General features: G+C 34.0%; 1 protein-coding gene and 1 long non-coding RNA gene across 11 annotated transcripts in view; one reads left to right on the top strand and one right to left on the bottom strand.

Moving 5' to 3' along the window:
- LOC140672214 (uncharacterized) overlaps positions 1 to 19,737 on the top strand; it is a 214,800-nt gene that overhangs the window by 80,739 nt on the left and 114,324 nt on the right. The gene's annotated exons all lie outside the window — the stretch shown is intronic.
- The window catches only part of LOC140672211 (lachesin), a 78,560-nt gene that overhangs the window by 5,734 nt on the left and 53,089 nt on the right, over positions 1 to 19,737 (bottom strand). Inside the window, exons 7-10 of one of the 3 annotated variants that reach the window (XR_012047851.1) lie at positions 17,461 to 17,598; positions 17,223 to 17,345; positions 14,657 to 14,827; positions 11,580 to 12,564 (exon numbers count right to left, since the gene is read on the bottom strand). Coding sequence is in view for 2 of the 3 variants with exons in the window: in XM_072904135.1 (XP_072760236.1) it covers positions 12,257 to 12,564; positions 14,657 to 14,827; positions 17,223 to 17,345; positions 17,461 to 17,598 (740 nt within the window). In the remaining variant the exon portion in view is untranslated. Of the gene's footprint in view, positions 1 to 10,128; positions 12,565 to 13,862; positions 14,003 to 14,656; positions 14,828 to 17,222; positions 17,346 to 17,460; positions 17,599 to 19,737 lie in introns of those variants that run through there. The other 2 variants (XM_072904135.1, XM_072904136.1) reach the window with 2 other exon arrangements.

Below are 19,737 nucleotides of genomic sequence, written 5' to 3'. Positions count from 1 at the left end.
AAGGGAACATATAAATAAAAAAGAGAGGAAGGGAAATGTGAGAGTCGTCTGAGAAGAGAGGGTTGATCGAAGTTCAAACGGAGAAAGAAAGAAAGAAAGATAGATAGATAGATAGATAGGTAGCGGGAGAGGGAGAAAAAACAGGGGATGAAAAGCAGAGAGAGCTAGAGACACGAAACGGCTTACGTGCACTTTTGCCGAGAAGGACCTAAACAAAGTCCGGTCCACATTACTTTACGAGCGTAGAGGGACGTGATCCATCTCGTCGTTAATGCGATGCGAAGCATCCCCATAAAAGGCTCGTGATCTCTCCTTTCGCCACCTGAGCAGAGCGTCTAGCTAATCCTAGGTGGAAGAGGTTCGACGACGATGTCGCAAAGCCGCGATGTCACGGATAAATGCTGCGCGAATTTCCAAGGTGAGAAAGAGAGAATTATTTGTCTTGCCTACGTACTGATCTGCTGACGATGTTAGACAATGTTGAGTAATGTTTTTCACAACGATAATTAAGAGATAGTCATTTTATTTCATTTATTTTTGTTAAGTTTATTCATGTTTATGTATATATTATATAATTTTCTTTCTTTCTCTCTTTCTCTCTTATTAAGACAACTCCATTTTATAGTGCAGAAATTGATATTACATTTTTCATAATATAAATTCAGTAACACAGTTTTTATATATATTTACTTAAGATTTGTGAATAAAATGATATATATATATATATCATTTTATTCACAAATCTTAATTAAACATTCCGGATATCAGTCAGAAGACTCGCTCGAGATTATTAGTTCTCGTTGTTGCTAGCACGCCAATTGTTAGCATTTCCGGTCGATGCCTCGAAGGGAAATTCCACGAAGTGTACGGTATAAGAGAAACTATGTGCGTAGAATTTCGCGAATTTCCAGGTCTACAGGATAATCATCTTATGAGTTACCTTAAAGAATCGATGCATGCGCAACAATATTATTATTCGATACTACTTATTGAACGTAAGCTTTCGAGATTTCTCTTCACGCACTCGCAAGTTAATATATTCTTTAAGAGATTTTCTCTTCATGAAATTTATATGTATACACGTAATAGAACAGATTATATTAAGAGTTAAAATCGGATATATAAAATTTTAAAAAAAAAAGCTTGCACATAAAAATATTAAGCTCATTTAAAGGATAAATAAACAATTAATGTCCATATTAATATAATATCGCAAGACGAGTCTCATGCTGCAATGGTTGCGTAATCGAAATCCAGTAAGGAAACTGGATCCCATTTCCTAGTTGATGTTGTAATGGAAGCGCGGCGAAATTTACATGATTTGCTCTCAGAACCGCATTAGAGCTGTGTCTTACAAATGCGTATCTTGTTTCAAACGTTTATTGAATGCAGTAAGAAATTGAAATCATTGCAATAGACATTATTATTAAAGATTGATGCGATAATGGTATTACATGAATATTACAGTAATAAATATTAGTATAATGAATATTACAGTAAAAAAATAGAAATTTAGTTTTAAAGGTTGCATCGAAGCAATATTGTTTTTTTGCGGCATTCTCTAACACTTAATAAAATCCCCTATTAGTAAAAATTTTTAATCAACAAATAATTTAATCTCTATTTTCTTATGTTTTTGTGTTATTTTTTTTTGCAATTATTTTTTAACGTACAAGTAGACACATTTTTCATTTTTGATGTTTTAAAATTACTTTATATTTTCATGTTTCAAGATTTGTATAAGCTTTATATGTGTAAATATACTTTTATAATATGTGTATACATTTAAATAGTTAATTGAGCAAGAAATCGCGTTCAAATATATCTTCAATTATTATGTTCATTTTACTTCTATTAAGGAATTGATCGATATTATCTCGCATGAACGATAGTTGTAACGTAAGCACAGTGAGAGGTGCGTCAAATGGCGCTAGCGAAGCGGCATATCTTATTAGAAACAAATATTCATGTCACATACCCGGCGCCGGCTGGTGCCAAGTGTTTGACTGTTACCCTACGCCGCACGTGCGTGAGAGACCGGGCGAGTCTGGCATATCTACCCCGTGTTTCAAAGAAGTTTGAAATAAAATCGAGCGAATTTTTCCATTTGCCCCGTAACCTTTTGCTGTCCGTAATCCTCCATGGAAATCCATATAACTAACCGCAGCGCATGTGTGTACCTTCGTCCACTCGCTAGATATATTTTTGAAGTATATTTGAGAAAAAGTTGTATATTTGATGCGCGAATATTCTAAAGTAACATTTCTTTTTTAAACTTTTTCATTTTTAAAACCGAAATTTAAAACTCTCTGACGCGCGTTTGACATATGTTCAATATTATTGACGCGTTCATAATTCCTAATAATATTTTTTATAATTTGAAATAATGTTCTATTTTCGCAAGATTGTAATATTTTTACATTGCTTTTTGCATATCATTAATTAAATGATGTTTATTATAGATTTGAAAATTTATTTATTTATTTATTTTTTTTTTTTTTTTTTTTTTTTACGAAAATATCAGCACTGAGAAAAAAATTGGTTGTGCAGGCTGTAAATTTGAAAACAATTATTTAGTGTCACTGAATTCAACAATTATTTACATGTACCAAAAAAAGTTCAGTTTTAACTTAACTATATTTTTTTTTAGTATAACTTTTTTAATGTAACTAAATAATTGTTGGTAAAATTTAGTCCATACAACCAATTATTTTTCTCAATGTGAAGGTATCTAAATTGAATATTTAACAATTTATATAAGATATTTATATCTAACGTGATAAAAAAAGATTAATTAAAAAAATATCTAAATTTAACAAATATATCTAAAATTTTAGGACTCTTTATAAATCGGTATTTTACACAAATAATTGCGCGCAACACAGAATGTGTGAGTAAATGCGTATATCGTACAAACTACAAAATATTGTAAAATATGGCTATTTTCCACAGAATTCCTGATGTTTTGATTGATGTATTGAGAAATATTAAAATATTTGATATTACATTAGAATATTTATGGAAAATATTGTTACCGTTCCATTTTGAGAATTAACATTATTTCCGTTGTGATAAAAGTCATAATTGACATCAGAGGATAATCAATGTAATGAGAATTATTCTCGTATTCTATAAGAAGAGTAATATTGCTCTCTGTTATGAGAGATAATATATGCAATTTATTAAAACTTCAATATATTAACAAACGATAAAAAAAATACGTAAATAGACATGAAAATAATTTATTTGAAAAATACATATTTTCTTCCTATATTTATCATATATATTCCGTATATTTAAAAATCGATATTTAAATTATATAATAATATTAAATTTAAACCATGCAATACAAAAATAATTATTTTACGATATGTTAATACTTATAACAAAATGTTTCTAACTATAATATTCGATATTTTTTTCTTTATTACACAATAAATTGTTATAATAGCAAAATATCGAATATTATACAATATTTAGAAATGTAGTTTGTGAAAATAATTTTATCTATCGATTATTCTGCTTTTTTATATTCAGAGTCGATGTAATTTAATACTTCTTATTCAAACTTTTAAATCAAAAGCATTGATACACAAATCCTTTGCTGATGTCGACGCAAGAATTCCATATTATCTCTAGAAAAGTATCCTAAAACATAATTACATTGTTTATTTTGATAAGAAAGAAAGTTCTTTTGGATGAACGAAGAAAAGTTCAAGCTTTTCTTGGCTTCCACAATTTAGAAATTTCTATCCAATGTCCTTTGTCGATTTGCAAAAATTCTCAAACTTTTTTTCCGCTTGAATTTAAGAGTATATATCAAATATTAAAGAACATTGCATTATTAATACACGTGAGTTCGAGACAGAGTACAATGTAGCACCTAAATAATTCAAACATAATATCTTCTATCTCGCCCTGGCTAATCATTTATCGCACAATGTAGAAAACGATACAAATTTTAATTATTTACTATCATCGTTAAGATGATTTATTTTATATTTTGGTTTTTCTCGGATGATATTTTTAAACTGATTTAAAGTATTGAAAAAATTTTGACAGGGAAGGATATCAAAATTCCGACATGTCTACTTGCGTATTAAACATTTTATGCAAAACTTACCTGCATGCTCAAAAACATTCTCCGATATGCAAGGCTGCACGAAAGAGCTAAAATATATATCTAAAATAGAAATACACATACATATATAAAAGCTATTAATATTAAATGTATAAACAATATGTAAGATTATTTTTTCACAGCTACGAGAAAAAACATAATTAGTTTTATAACATAAGAGATTAATTTTGACAGAATGTAACGACATATCAAAAACACAAACGGACTTTTACGCAATAATACACATACGCAAGATAAGATTTTATTCGCAGCTTCATATGCGACACGAAGCTCCCTCTTTATTCCGTCGTGATATTTGGTTACAGTATGTTCACAATTATTTACAGAATTTTATTTTTCGCTACCTTCTTACACGACTATATTTATACAATCCGCGGCACTCGTCTCTTGTCTTTAATTAATCTTCGTTCACTGAGATATTCGATTGCGCGTACGTATAGTTTATACAAAATTACTAGCGAACACTATACATTGCGCATTTTTGGAGAAAGAAAGATGCCGTTGAAAAATCATATCAAACACCACTACAACTTCGCAATTATCATTTATACAGAAAAAGATAGCTTTTATGTTTGATAGATATGTATATATAGATAGATATACACATTGCGTTAACGGTCGAACGTTCACTCATACGAGCAAATATCCCTATGCTCGAGATGATGCTCGCATGATCCCGTCCGGATGCGAAACGATTGTCCCATTTGACAACCCAAGGATGCAACTTCTTTTCTTAATATACAAGTCAAATTGATGTCGCTAATGAATGAAAACAATGCAGTTTGTTTAGCTAGTTTCTTGAACACTCATCGAGAAGCGCATAAGCATATTTTCTGCCTCGAAGGATTCTTAAAGCGCATTTTCGTCTCGCGAGGTTTTACCTTGTCAGGCTCGACATGTTTATAAAGACGTCTCGAATTTACATAAACTAAATCAAAGAACGTCTTTCATCTGTCTGTTTAACTTTTACACATTATCTTACAAAAAGCATACAATATATTATAAAGTTTCGATCAAAAACGGAATAGAAAATTTACTTTGTATCTTAACATCAAAAGAGCCGATGTAGCTATACATATGTATAGCCATTTTTAAAGTTGAAGAAAATACTTCTTTGATAAATATAAATAGAAATTTTTGTTAATTTTTTGAATTATAAAAAAGGAAAAAAAGCGTAATGTAAAATATAAATTTATAAGCTAAAAAATTCAAAAGTTTACAGCTAAGAAATACATTTATATAATTTTTGCTGTATGTATGATTGCTAAATAAAAATCTCTCCATGATTTAATTGTAAATGAAGTTTAAGATTAAAATTTTTTTAATAATTTTTAACATTTTTAACATGTTATATTTCACTTTTTGCGGAACCGTAATACTTTTTAAGAAACTTAATCTGTCGGCTAACAAGAGGAACGAATTTTATGACTGCTCTTCTGATGTTAATAAAGCGCGAATTTATGATACCGACATTTATGATATCCTACAGCTTAACGGCAAGAAAGAAAAAAGGAAAAAGTGGATTAAACTCTTTAAAGGAGTGAGAGAAGTCATCCTTCGCGTCATGCACACCGCTAACAATTTTATTCGAAGTTCCGTTTTCTTGTATTGTCTGATATTGCAGTCTAGAGGAATATCTGGAAGCGCGAAAGGAGGAATGAGCCGCCGTAGGACTCGCCGAATGGCGACGTACAAGATAACCGTCAGTGATAACTTTCACGGCGAGCGCGACTTAGGGATTTCGAGGAGACGGCTCCCGTTACGTGTAGAAAATTCATCGGCATACAGCTCTCGTGCAGGGATGTTTTTCCTGGGCTACATCCATAATACATTTTACTTTCCGAGAACCCCCGATACTGCCCGTCACCGAACTTAAAGATAAAAGTCGGGGAATAAGCGCGAGGATTGAAACAGCGGATATCCATATCCTGCATATATATGTAACACATATAATGTAATCGTGACTGTGAACGATGTGGTAAACTGCAAAAGTATTTATCATGATTTTTCAAATACGATTGTTCTTATTTCTTCGATTTTGTATGAATTGATATTCATAAACTTATAGATGAAAAAAATTTTACTAAGTAAAAATAAATATATAAGTACATGATATGTATATGTAAATGAATAATTTTGCGGCTTCTTTTTTTCTTTTTGAAATATTATTATCATATTTAATACAACACATTTTAAAAGCTAGATAGTGAAAATTTACCGCAAGAACAATTTTGAAATGGGTATTTGGATTTTTATATATTTTGTTTTTGTTTTGCAATGGTATTTTCACGTTTGATAAGGAAGATATCATGTTATTTACGATTCAATAAGCGGAAAGAAACTAACGGCTGCAACAAGCCACGTTGCGAAACTAAAGTAAATAAAAGAAGAGTAATGGAAAAGATAAGTACGGATACAATAAAACGAAAAAATAAAGATAGTTCGGAAATCGTACAGTATATCGATTTATACGTAAAAAAATATTTGGAGATAAGACAGCATCGCGTACATGAAATAAAGAAAATTAAATAAAGTTTGTATCATGTGAAGTATATATAGAATATCATAAAAATAAGGCATTTCGCGATGCCAATGTAAACGTTAGTCGATGATCCAAAGAAGTGATAATTCACGTAGATAAAAGGAAGTTGGCTAATTCTCCCTCTTTCTGAGACTTAAAACTTTACACCAGGTTCAATCGACCCACTTAAGTCTCATAAAACAAACTTTTCGAAGCTGTTTGATCGTGTCGTAGAAAAATCCGAAAATCGCCTGGCACTTTAAAGCGCCAAAATATATCGACGCTAGTAATGCGCAAACTAATTGTAACTATTAAAAAAAATATTCTCATTAAAGAAATTAATAAAAGATAAAAAAAGTAGACATTTTAACGTATATCGATTCACGTCAATCATTAAATTAATTTTGCGAAATCAAATAATGAAATAATAAATAATAAATCTTACAGCAGCTTGAAAGTAGAAAGTACTTACTTTTATTTTACAATTTTATATTATTTTATTAATCAAAAACAAAACGAAGGAAAAATCACATGTATAGGATATTATTCGCGGCGAATCGCGAAATGACATTGGTAGTTGTTGTCGCGGTGAACTTTTGAAACTGCAACCCTTTGGCTGGCATGTCGAAACGAACCGACTGTGAGCATACGATAAATCGACCGCTGTGCAACCAGCGCGCGTACCTAACTATCCGCGTTCCTTGTATATATCGTCTCGACGGGCTAACACGTCGTACCTCTCGGGACTTTAATAAGCGTAACCGGTGGGGATTAAGCAAACGGCCGAGGGTATGAGGCGAGAAGGATTGCGAGAAAGGAGAGGGCGGGGGTAAAATCTACGAGAGGTCATACGGAGAGACTTGAGAGCTGGCGCGAAGAGAGAGAGAAAGAGAGAGAGAGAGAGCTACCGGTGCTGCAGCTGCAAACGGTAACTTTACAGAAACGACTTCGCGCCGTAGCTCAAACGGAACGGTAAGCCCGTTTGGAAATCATACGAGGGTGTCGTCGACGTCGTCGGGCATCGCAACAATGATATCGACGACAAAATGTAAATGAAAAAGGTAAGGATGAGGACGATAGTAGAATATATCTTGCCGGCCAGTTGTAAAATCCTCTTCGCTTCGGCACTCGCCGTCAGTTTTCGATGGGTATCCGCGCATCCTCGCGCGGCTGTTTTCGCGCCGCGCCGACTCGCGGCGGATAATAATACCGCGCAATTACTCCGCGGATGCCCGAGTTCGCGAAAGAAGGGAAATAAAATCAGCATAAAACGAGAGCCGCCAAATGGCGCGGTCTCGGCACGGCGGGGCCTTCTAATGAAAAGCGTCGGCGGGGGCGACGGGAGCAGGGGGAGAGGCAGCGGTGGCCCTTAAATTAATTCACGATGAATTACGTCCGCGCCAGCTGCGCGGGCAGTTGTGTTTATTTATGGAGGAACTAAGATCTTCTTCTCTCCTAGTCCTTAAAGGCGGATTCGCCCTTAAATAATTTCTCAGGGTGACCGAGAAAGAGGCGGGCCCCTCCTCCTCTTTGTCATTCCTTCGCATCGCGACGCCAAAGAGAGAAAGAGGGAGAAAGAGAGACGATAATCGTTTTAGAACGAGTATTCCCTCCGACAAAATAAGAGGGGACACGCTCGTCCACAGTCTGGCATGCCACGACGGCGTGTCGCAAACGAGCGCGATTTGGCCCCGCGGGGGAAAAAGCGTCACGATTTTTTTTCCGTCGAGCTTTTTTTTTTCGACCATTCATTGGCTCTCGTGAGGACGTTTGAGGACGCTTCGCGAACTGGATTTTTTCGCCCATTTCGACGTAGGTTATAGTAACGAATGTGACACGTTGCGTATTATATCGAACGCGCGCAATGGACCATTGGTTAATTGGAGGGTTTCCCAGAAAAAAAAAAAACGTGCAGGCGACAAATTCATCAGACGCGATATTTTAGTGGAGTAACGTAAATATTCAATGATAAAAAAAAATATATATTTATATATATATTGGTTTTTTCCTGAAATAGTATGTGTCATATCCATTTTTTGTGCTTTATATTTTAGAAAAATGCTACAAAGAGCGAATACTTCAAAACCATTTCACAGACATATTTTTAACATCATCATTAATTTAAAACTATGAACGATCTGTAATAAACAGAAACTTTTATGGTTTGTACTTTGAAACTCGGTCGGATAATGAAAGAATTAACTTTTTCTTTGTGTCTTCGTGTGAAAAAAAAATGTGCTTTACATGTTTGAGAGTAATTATGTGTAATTCTGGAGGACGAATCGATTGAGGAACGCGGGAACGAAAATGGATTTTAAAGAGAATTTAAACATGTATAGTGTCCCTGCGAGAGAGCTGTCGGCGAGTACCCGAAAAACGAGAGAACCCGCAACGCAATTGCGATTGCTATAAAACTGCAAAACCGTGCGCCCACGGGGATGCTCGATTTATTTAGCAAGTGAACACAGCACTAACGTAGCGTGAACGGTGCGTGGCGATCGATGCGATCGATTTTATCATTTTTACGCGGTCCTGGACTCTACTTTGTAAAACTGCGTTCGAAAACAGAATGAAGATCCGAAAGAAGGTGACATTAAAATGGCTAATTTCTATCATTTGCCTTTATCACGTTCATTATTGCAACTTGCAATATTAAGTATAATTAGAGAAATTACAGTGAAAGTGAATGCAACGATAGCAACTGAAATGGCTAAGTAAAGCTTTTACAGTAATTGAAAAAATTTGTCGACACGGAATGTAAGCACACGCTATGATAGAAATATAAAAATAATATCATTCTTTATCTAATTAATATATTTTTTTCTTTATTTTTTCTTTACACTCTCTATTTCTCTATCATATTTTTTTCTCTCACACTAGTTCAAAGAAACTCTTGTCAGACGAGAGGATTTTCGTTGATCTATTGAACACTTATATTGATTATTTCGTGAATAATTAAATACCAAATGTCTGATTGTAAGACGCGTGCGATTAATGAAATTTTTTTATTGATTATTTTACATATGTTTTTTTTTATTAAATTGCTTCCAAGTTATTGCAATTTGTAATTTATACTTGATATAAACTTTGGATAATTTTGTCGTCACTATTCTTTACTTATCAACTTTAATTATTAATTTCCTTATTAACAATTTTATTTTAGCATCACATTGTAACAAATTTTACAAATATAACGTTTTAATTTAATATTTTACAAACAAAATAAATTCAATGACATATCCTTTCAAAAACTATAAATTTACAGTATCGGTGCAAGTTATAAAATTTCTATTATCTTTAATGTTATATACATATTAGTTTGAGAAACATAAGAAATATAAAATTTATTGTCTTGTCATCAAACCAATCTCTCAGAAGAAAATGAGAACTATATTTTCTTTGCTTTATTTTGTTTACGTTAGGAAAAAAAGATTTTCTTTTAAAACTGCATTACTGTCAAAATTTACCAATTTTTTTTTCTTAAAAGTATACTTTTAAGCTTTTTATTATTTTTTATTTTGCGATTTTAGAAAATATAGCTCGCAAGCACAAGAGTCTTATGTAACGTTTCTTCCAAGTTTAGTTTAAATCTTTATAATCGACAGTTGCTGTTAAAATTCTCAAGTATAAATACCTCTTGAAATTTATTTTAACCGAATGAAAGTTCTAATATCGAAAGCGTGTTCTCGAAAGAAAAACTCTCGAGTGAATAGTCATTGAAAAGTCTTCATTCCGTTTCTATCGCAGCATTTTGATATCGAGAATCACATTCAGAAAAGTAGAGTTCCCTAGAAATAAACATTTCTCAAAAGTCATACTTGATTTTTCATGTTGATTGGAGAGTTTTACTCTCGAAAGCTCTGTTATAATTAAAATGAAAAATCTCATTTCAAAAGAATAGTAATATTAAGGAAAGAGAAAAGAAACTTTGCGAAAGAAGACAGGTACCGATCGCACGTTCGCGATCGAAAGAGTGTGGCGAACAACTTGGGATAACAATCAAAACGGTCTGAGATCGAGAGCATTCGTCAAGATTAGACGCGACATAGGGCGCAACGCCTTGTTACTTCCGAAAACTCGAAACTCGTTTACAGCTTTCGATACTCGTTTAACTCGCGATACGTATCCCATTATATTGGTGTGATTGTAAGGGCTATTTAAGGAACGTTACGTCGTGTCGCTCGCACGCGATTCAAGAACGCAGCAAAGTATTATATGAAAGGGGAGGAGAGGTAAGATGGCACGAACGTGTTAGTTACCCTGACGTATCAGTATGCATACATATACACATGCGAGCGTATCCGTATATGATATACACGTACATATATACACATATCACGCAGCTTATTGCCAACGAAGCTGAGGAATTACGCATTTTTGATCCGCGTGAATATTTTTCACTTTGAAATAAATATGTATGTCTGCTTATCGCTCTCTTCGTCTATCTATCTTTTTGGCCTGTATCATCACTTTGTTTTTTTTTTTTTTTTTCCTATCTCTTGCGTCCGTTTTTTTTTTTTTTATTGTAATATTATAATCGTTATCGCGCAATTGTCTAGATGTTATATATATTCGCAAAGTGAATCTTATCGACCATTTACGATTCATTTCAGTCCATACTCTTCTACGTAACAAAAGTAGAAAAGTCAATTTTACATAAAATTTTAAACTCGACATGGTAATATTAATCATTGATATAATTAATATCTCGATTCGCTCAAGTTATCTTACTGAGATAAATGTCAAATAAAGTTAGACATTCTAGGTATCACAATATAGAATTACACTGTTTAACGTTGCATAAGGATAAAAATAATCTAGGACATTATTTTGATAATTACAATAATAGTATCGAAAATAGAACTGACCTTAATTATGGCAAATTTGACTCTTGAATTTAATTAATTTAGCACTCACCGATCGATTCTTCGATCCAATCACCAAGAACAACGATCAAGATATATAAGTCCCGCGATGTAAAGCCCTGTCTTCAGACCCACGTGGTTCATCCCTTCCGCGAGCTTCCAATCCATTGATTAAGTCTATGAATTACGAATAAGCCACTCAGGGAAGACGATACGTCGTCGGCGACAGCAGCGGTGATTTAAGTCCATTCGAAGTTGTTTTTGCTGCATAGAACCGAGCAAGCTGCTGAATAGCCAATGAAGATTAAAGCTTTCGTTTCACGCGAAGCTGGCTACCGGGCATAAAATTTGCAACGTAACGTATGATTCACTTCGCGCGACTTTATCTCACCGATCGGATAGGATCAAAGCAGTTTGCTTCGAAAATAGCGAATCTGTCTTGAAAATCCGATCGTTCAGCCAATGATAAAGCGCGTTGCGGACATATTTTTCTTTCTTGCAAAACTCGCTGCAGCGGCCTGCAATAGAAACAACTTCGGATTCGTGGGCATTCAACGTTTATCGCACAACTTCTTCGAAAGTAAATTAAGTTTGTCGCCGAAATCGAAATCGAAATCGAAATCGAAATCGTCACGACGAGACCGACGTACGAACGTAAGCACCAACTGCGCCTCGACGCGGTCCTTTGAAATTCCCCGACCCTTTCCCCGGCGTTTCTCATCACCATCATCACCACCACCACCACCACCATCTGCGACAAACGATCGTCAGCGATACCAGCGGTGACAAGACGATAGACAGTCGTCGTCGATGAGAATCGGCACCCGAATTGACATTAATCGTGGGCCGTTTCTTGCCGACGCGGATCGTCGAGGACGGCGTGGCAAGTGACGGATAACCCACGTGGCCGTGAACCGTGTTGTCCACCGCCAGTGGCCTGTTCTCCGTCTTGTCCATCTCCGCCGAGCCGTATACTACTTCGTCCTCTTCGTCGTAGTATGGCCATGCCGTCTGCGTCCTCGTTGGTCCGGAGATTTCTGAAACAGCGAAATAAAAAATGCAGAACAAAATACACCATATGATTGGAAAAATATTCATTTCCTCGTTTATGATTTATAAAGATTACTTGTAGAAATCATTAATATATAAATCGACATGTATCTATACATTTGTAATCAACACGCATACATATGTATGATAAAATATTATTCCGGCAACGTTTCAATTAGAGCGAATCAAATGACTTTTTTCTTTGTACTGTTTCAAAAAGTAACAAGGTCGCGAATTTATCGACACTTATCTGAGAATCCTGACACTTACAAACTTTATCGAGAGTCTCTTGAATAAAAGAAAGAAGTTCAAGCCGAGGGGCACTTGAAGATAAGATAACTCGTCCCGCACGCGTGCCGTTTTCAGGGAAAGAATTTAATACCGAACGGAAGTGGACACGTGTGTATACTCGTATATACGACATGTTTTTTAAAGTTTTTAAAGTTAAAAAAAAAAAAAAAATTCCTTGCGAAGAATATTGTTCTTCGATAAAGATTAATCGGATTGTTTTTAATTTTTAACAAATTAAAATTGTTTCAATATTAAACGAGAATTCTCTGTTAGCAGATAGAAAACATAAATATGTACATGTCAAGCTATTTCTTGTACCATCACTTTGAAATTTACGTACGTAAATATGTCGTCTTTACGTCTGCCGCACCGGATGGAGACTTCACCGTCTATGAATCGATGGGTCGATAACATGCAACGATTTACGGACGTGAAGAGTGTGTACTGCATTCGCCAACCTTATCTTTTCGCCCTTCCGGTCTCTTACTCAACTCCGGCAGAGAGTTGCTAGCCGAGAACGTCGTCGTCGTCGCGCGCGCGCGCGCGCACGCAGAAAGATGCGGGAATTGACCGAAGGGTGTCTGATATGGAGACAGATGCTCGAAGGTTTCCGTCCACAAAGTGACAATGCTTGTAAACGCGTGGCGTGTTTACCGTAAGAGAAGGAGGAGAAGAAGGAAAACCCTCCTATTCCTATATCATCTCGCAATCAGTCACGAAGGCGCAAGTTTACCTTCAGCTCGAAACTGTAACCCGAGCAACAATTTTCACGTCAAGTTGTTGGTACAGAGTACTCGTACAGAGGACTCGTTAACCTCACGACCCGCCGCATTAATGTAGGAATAACAGGTCGTGCGCGAAAGCAAATTCCGCCCACTCTTTACCTCGCCCCTTGCAAGATACACGGTGTAACCGAGCTGCAACGCGCGGCAAAAAGCCGTTTCCGCGCCATAATTCGTTCGCTGCGAATAGTCGAAAGCCTTGTTACCCGGACGCATTTAAGATCGTTTCATTCGCAGCAACGTAGAGACATGCGGCGTGTTTTGCATGGCGTGTAACGTAATGGTAATTGGTAAACGTATTTCTGGAAGGGCCTTGACGTCGTGCTCCTTTTTGACAGAAATCCGGCCAATGCTACTTAACATTAAAAAACGAAAAACTTACTAAAAAAACTGAATTAGATTTGTGAAAAATACAGTGTAACAGAATTTTATTTTTTACTTAATATCATATAATTTTACTTTGGCAAGATCTTGATTTTATGAGATACTATAAGAATTCGAAATTTAAAAATCTTATTTATGAGTTACTAAAATTTGTAATCAAATACGTAAATTTGATTCTTAGATTCGTGTAGTATTAATAGATTCCGGGAAGCAATGTTATTTTCAAAGTATCAGCTGCAGAAAATTAATCCCGGTGGGCTACTTATGAGTGCAATAATTCATTCACAGTTTACAGGGCAAACCTCTCTCAGCGTCGACCTCTCCCGTGCAATTATCTACGGATCTATTTGCAGGTTTTATTTCACGGTACGAATCTTAATCCCTAGCGTTACGACTATCTGAAAGAACAAAAAGAAGGAGGAAAAAAGAAAGGATAAAAATGAAGTAGAAAAAGAAGTAGGATTATCCGTAAATGTACACGTGCACTGAAACGAAATGCGGCACGGATAACGCAATTCTCCCCGTTTTGACTGCGTTCCGTCGAGTAATCGAATTAGGTATTCTTTATGGGCTTCCCAGAAAACTTCGTTTGATAACGGTCGAAAACGCGCTGTGTACTCACCGTATAATCGAATACTGCTCTCGACTTCGCCGAGGGAATTTTTGGCCGCGCACCGGTACGTTCCCACGTCGTGTTTCTGTAGATTCCGGATGGTGAGGATCATCCGGACCTCGAACGGTGACTTCGGCACCGCTTGCACGTCGTACCTGACACTAGTTATTATCATCGCACCTTGGGAGAAAAAGCGTAGAGCATACTTAATTATTCCGCGTCCGATAGATAGGAAATTGCACGTTATTTCTCTTAGAGTTTGCATGCGCATTCAGCATTTTTCTCGATTAATATGCGGCAAAAAATACCTTCATTATGAATTTTCATAGAAAAATATAGAGATAGTATTTTACTTAACGGAGAAAAATACTGAAACTGGAAATAGATATTTTACAAACTTCTCTCATGTATGTGTAAATAACTACACAAAATACAAATTATAATTATAATATCTATATACTTTCCGACGCAGTTAGGATTATTTTACAAGAGTTTTAATTTGACTCAACAAATTTCGCAGCTCTCGCTTCTTTAAATATCATTCTATTTAATTATTTTGAAAAAACTTGGCTCTAATAATCTATATCACACACATAATGCCAATTATATGTGTATATTTGCTAAATTATTTCAATTAAATTTTGAAATACTATATTTTCACACTATGCATAGCAAGCAGTTGAAGGTACGAGGTTACGTCTCTTACTATAAATAAGACATCTCTCCCGTTTCCTGCTATGCTTTCTTATTACATGTTGAAACAGTTGCATATAATGGGAAACAAGTGAAAGGTATCTTCCACGCGAGACGAAATTGCATACGAATGCATTGGAGCGAGAAACTCTGGATAGCTGAGCGTGTGTTAAACCGAGAGGACGTCTAGCTCTTGTGAGACGAAATCCACTGCGGGGATATTTATCCGAGTCTTGAGAGAGATAAGTAGTATTCTCTCTCTTATAAGTCTATCTAAAATTTTCTTGAGGAATTTTAAATCAAGATATATTATTTTGTCATTGCAGCATAGCGCTATTGTTGACATATTATGCGCGATTTACGACATCTAAATTGGTTTTTATTGATAAATCTATATAAAAAAATTTAGAAAAAGTTTTAATATTTTTAATTATTAAAATATTTAAAAAAATTTTAATTGTTTTAATATTTATTGAGGATTTTTACATTTTATTATAGTATATATTTTATATAGTTTATAAAATATATAATAAATATTAATATAAATATATTGTTATGTTATATGTATATTATTATAGTAGGTATATATTTTATAAAAGAGAAAAGAAAGAAATAATTAAATTATTTTTTTTTTTTTAGTATTATCTTTATCTTTTTTGTTTAGTTTATAATTAAATTTGGAACATGTTCTAATTATAAGTTTCTTAAAGCTGACAATACTGAAATACAACGCGATATGTCTAATATCGGAATCACCTAAACTAAAGTACGGTCTATAATCGGATTTGTCATGCGAGAGTAATTAACGCTCGAGCATTTCTCCGTTAGTTACAGTCGGTAATTAGTTAACAAGCCAATCGCTGTAACGGACTGTACTACTTGTGGTAGCAGTGCGCTGGCCAAATGCAGATATGTATACATATAGATTACATGTTCGTATATATACATATGAGTTGAAGGATATTCCATAAATTATACCTATATTGCATTAAACGATAATTTTGTTTAGCGTGAAAGTGAAAATATAATCTAAATTAATTATTATTACATTTAAGAAATTTTCTGGACGGAAAAAAAGAAAAGAAAATTGAGAGATATTAATAAAATTAAAAAAAAAAAAATATATATATATATATATATATATATGTATATCGATAAGTAATAGTACACACATATATACGTATCGATCGAGATTAAAAGTTAAAAGGTCTTACAGAGAATTTATCTAAAGTTATATAAACTTTGAAATTATATATATATATATATATATATATATATATATATATGTGTGTGTGTAATCGTATATTTATGATAATCAAATTTATCTGATTGTCGTAATTACTCGCATAAGTTGAATTATTTTATAAATTGCGTTTTGAATGCTTTTAACATCTGAATAATTGCATTTATTATGTAATTCAAGAAATACAATTAAAAGAATTTAATTATCTGATATTATTTTGCATAGTTAAATATCTATCTCGCACAATAATATATTTTTTCCCTCTCTTTTATTTCTTTAAATATAAGCTTATTTCCCCCATAAATTTTTTTCTATCCATTAAATGTCTATGTAAAATTACTGAGATTTGAATGCAATTTATACAATTTGAAATCAATCTATGCGAATAATTACGGCAGTCTGATAAACATAACAAATTGATAAAATATTTCCAATAAACTATAAATAATAAAGAATACGCCTATACAGGCAAAATTTTGAATAATGAAATTGATAAACATTATGAAATCTTTAAGAGACGATGATTACTCTCAATACATATATTGCGTTAAAATATCGCGATACGAGAGAATACCCGATAACGAAACGATGCGGTGTGGAAGTGTTGTTTTTTTTTTTTTTTTACGAACGTTGTCTTACCCTTCGGATCCTTGACCCAATAGTTAATCGACATCGGGGACGCCTCGACGAAACATTCTAGGACCACGTCAGTCCCCAAGGGCGCACCGACCAACTGATTGGGTACGTGAATTACCGGCGGAACTGTAAATCGAAATTGGAAGATATGGTTGCATTCCCCTACTCTCTCTTTGGCGTAGAGGAATCGAGACACATGGTATCCGATCCAACGATTTGGACGGTAATCACTATTACTTACAATGAACGTTGATATAAATACGTTTGCTGACCGCGGGTGGAACCCCATTGCTGGCGATGCACAGATAAACCCCCATCTCGTTTCTCGCGATCTTCGTTAGCTTCAACTCTTCCCCCATAAACTCGGTCACAGAAGACACTGAGAACGATGTACGTTAAAGTTAAATAAGACCGACCATATATAACGATATGTAGATTGCACGCGTGCACCGCAGCATTCTCATCTGAATTTATACAAGCGAGAAGATTTTTTTTTTACTAACGTAAAGAAAGACTTCTCTTTTGAAATATCGAAATTTAGTCGGTCGATTTATCGATTTATGCGTATGATTTAATTTTATATTTTACAAAATATAAATAATTTAATAAAACTTAAGGTAGTCTATAGTTATTTTCTGCAAATCGAGTCATGGATTACGAATTTATATATTAAAATTTAATAATTTTATTCTTTTATGAACAAATAATTATTATATGAGCAACGTTTTATTAAATATATTATAAGATATGTAAAGAGAACGACAAAACTATTATACTGATTTATACTGATGGAGATAAAATACGATTCTAATTATTTCAGTTTGTCGAGAAAGCAATGATTTTAAAGAATAAAGTTAATAATTAACTTGAAAGAGGGAGAATGCACTTTCTTGCTTTATTAAAAATAATTTTTTTCTGACAATTGCATAATAATACTACTAATTTAATCGCATGTTTTTATGCCAGAAATATTAACTAATTGTTTTTGGCTATTGTTATTTAATGGAAGACATCCATTAAATATAGATGAATGAAAAAAAGAATAAAGCGAACAACCTATTACAAAAGCGGACGATGATCAATAAAATAACAAACGTGCTTAATGATATTATATTCGCGCTAATTATGCTTCTCCAATATTTTATTATAGAGTATGCAATACATATTACATTTCGCATACCACGTTTTCAATATAAATTCGTATTCACGATTTGTAAATTTATTTATATCTTTAAAAGAAATAATACGAAAGAAATGTAGGTATACTTTTCGTAAAATTTGAAGCGTATATTAGTATTGTCGGGGTATAAATTAATGAAAATAAACAATTTGATTAAATGACTATATATTATATGTATACTGGGTGAGTGTTTTCAGACATATGCAAACAACGAGTGGCGCACGCGGGTAAGACGAGCGCAATTTGTTGCACCTGTAGCTATTCCTTGTCGCGAAATGTCGTAAACAAACGCACGAACCTTCCTCACCTGCGGCCTCGTTGCACTATGTCGTAATTTAGCTTGTAAAAACATTAACTTTCCCAAAGATTCCAAGTTTCTCTCTGCGTTTTCTATCTGACTTATTAATAGCGTGACACAATACGAGTGTTTTGCGTTCCGTTAATTAAACACAAATGTAACAAGATATATATTTTTAGATAACGTTACATTTGATAGACTGTATCTTTTAAATATTTAATAATAAAAAAAAATTCTAATGATGAGTTTTAAATGATGAATTCTAAAATTTATTATTTATAGGACGAAAGTAAATCTAAAAATTTTCATATTGTCACCGCTTTTGCCCTTCCGATTGTTTATTTTCTTAACATGACTTTGATAATCACTACGATTGTAATGCCGACAATAAGCCGTCGAGTCAAGTCGGGTCGCCCGGAGATGCAAGATCGCGCCCAGCATACGCTGCTGCATCCATCGGTTGCTGTGGACCACGTTGACAGTACGGTGAAATTTGCCTGCTATTAGTAACACCACGCTGAAGTGAATACTAAATACATCGTTTAACCGGGACTTACAAGATAGCTGAGAGCAGAACAAGACAGTTTGAGAGATCAACATTCTGATCATTTTACGCTCGCTATTTTACAAACGTCTATATTTTAAGGAACGTAATGCAGAGACTTTATCCCACCGGACGTTTGCTTTTTTTTTGACGTACAGTTTAGTTTGCGTCTCTATTTAATATAAAGATCATGTTTCTGATTGAAAGTAGAGATATAATACCAAACAGATTTTCAATTAACAGAATTGATAATTAAGAGGATAAAATTAATTGTAATATATCATTAAACTAAAAGAAGGACAATTTAATTCTAGATAAACTGATTCTTCTCTTTAAATACGAATACAAGTTTAAAAAAAGGAAGGTAGACGCGGCGCGTATTTCCTAATTGGCCCAATATTAAATTCAACATTACGACTTAATGATCCGCGGAATGTCGGCGGCGCGGCCGGCCATTCAGCAGAAGTCGCCGGCGAAGGCATTATTTCGGAGCATC

This window comes from Anoplolepis gracilipes, chromosome 13 (genome assembly GCF_047496725.1).
Source record: "Anoplolepis gracilipes chromosome 13, ASM4749672v1, whole genome shotgun sequence".
NCBI lineage: Eukaryota > Metazoa > Arthropoda > Insecta > Hymenoptera > Formicidae > Anoplolepis > Anoplolepis gracilipes.
This window is presented reverse-complemented; position numbering and strand designations above follow the sequence as displayed.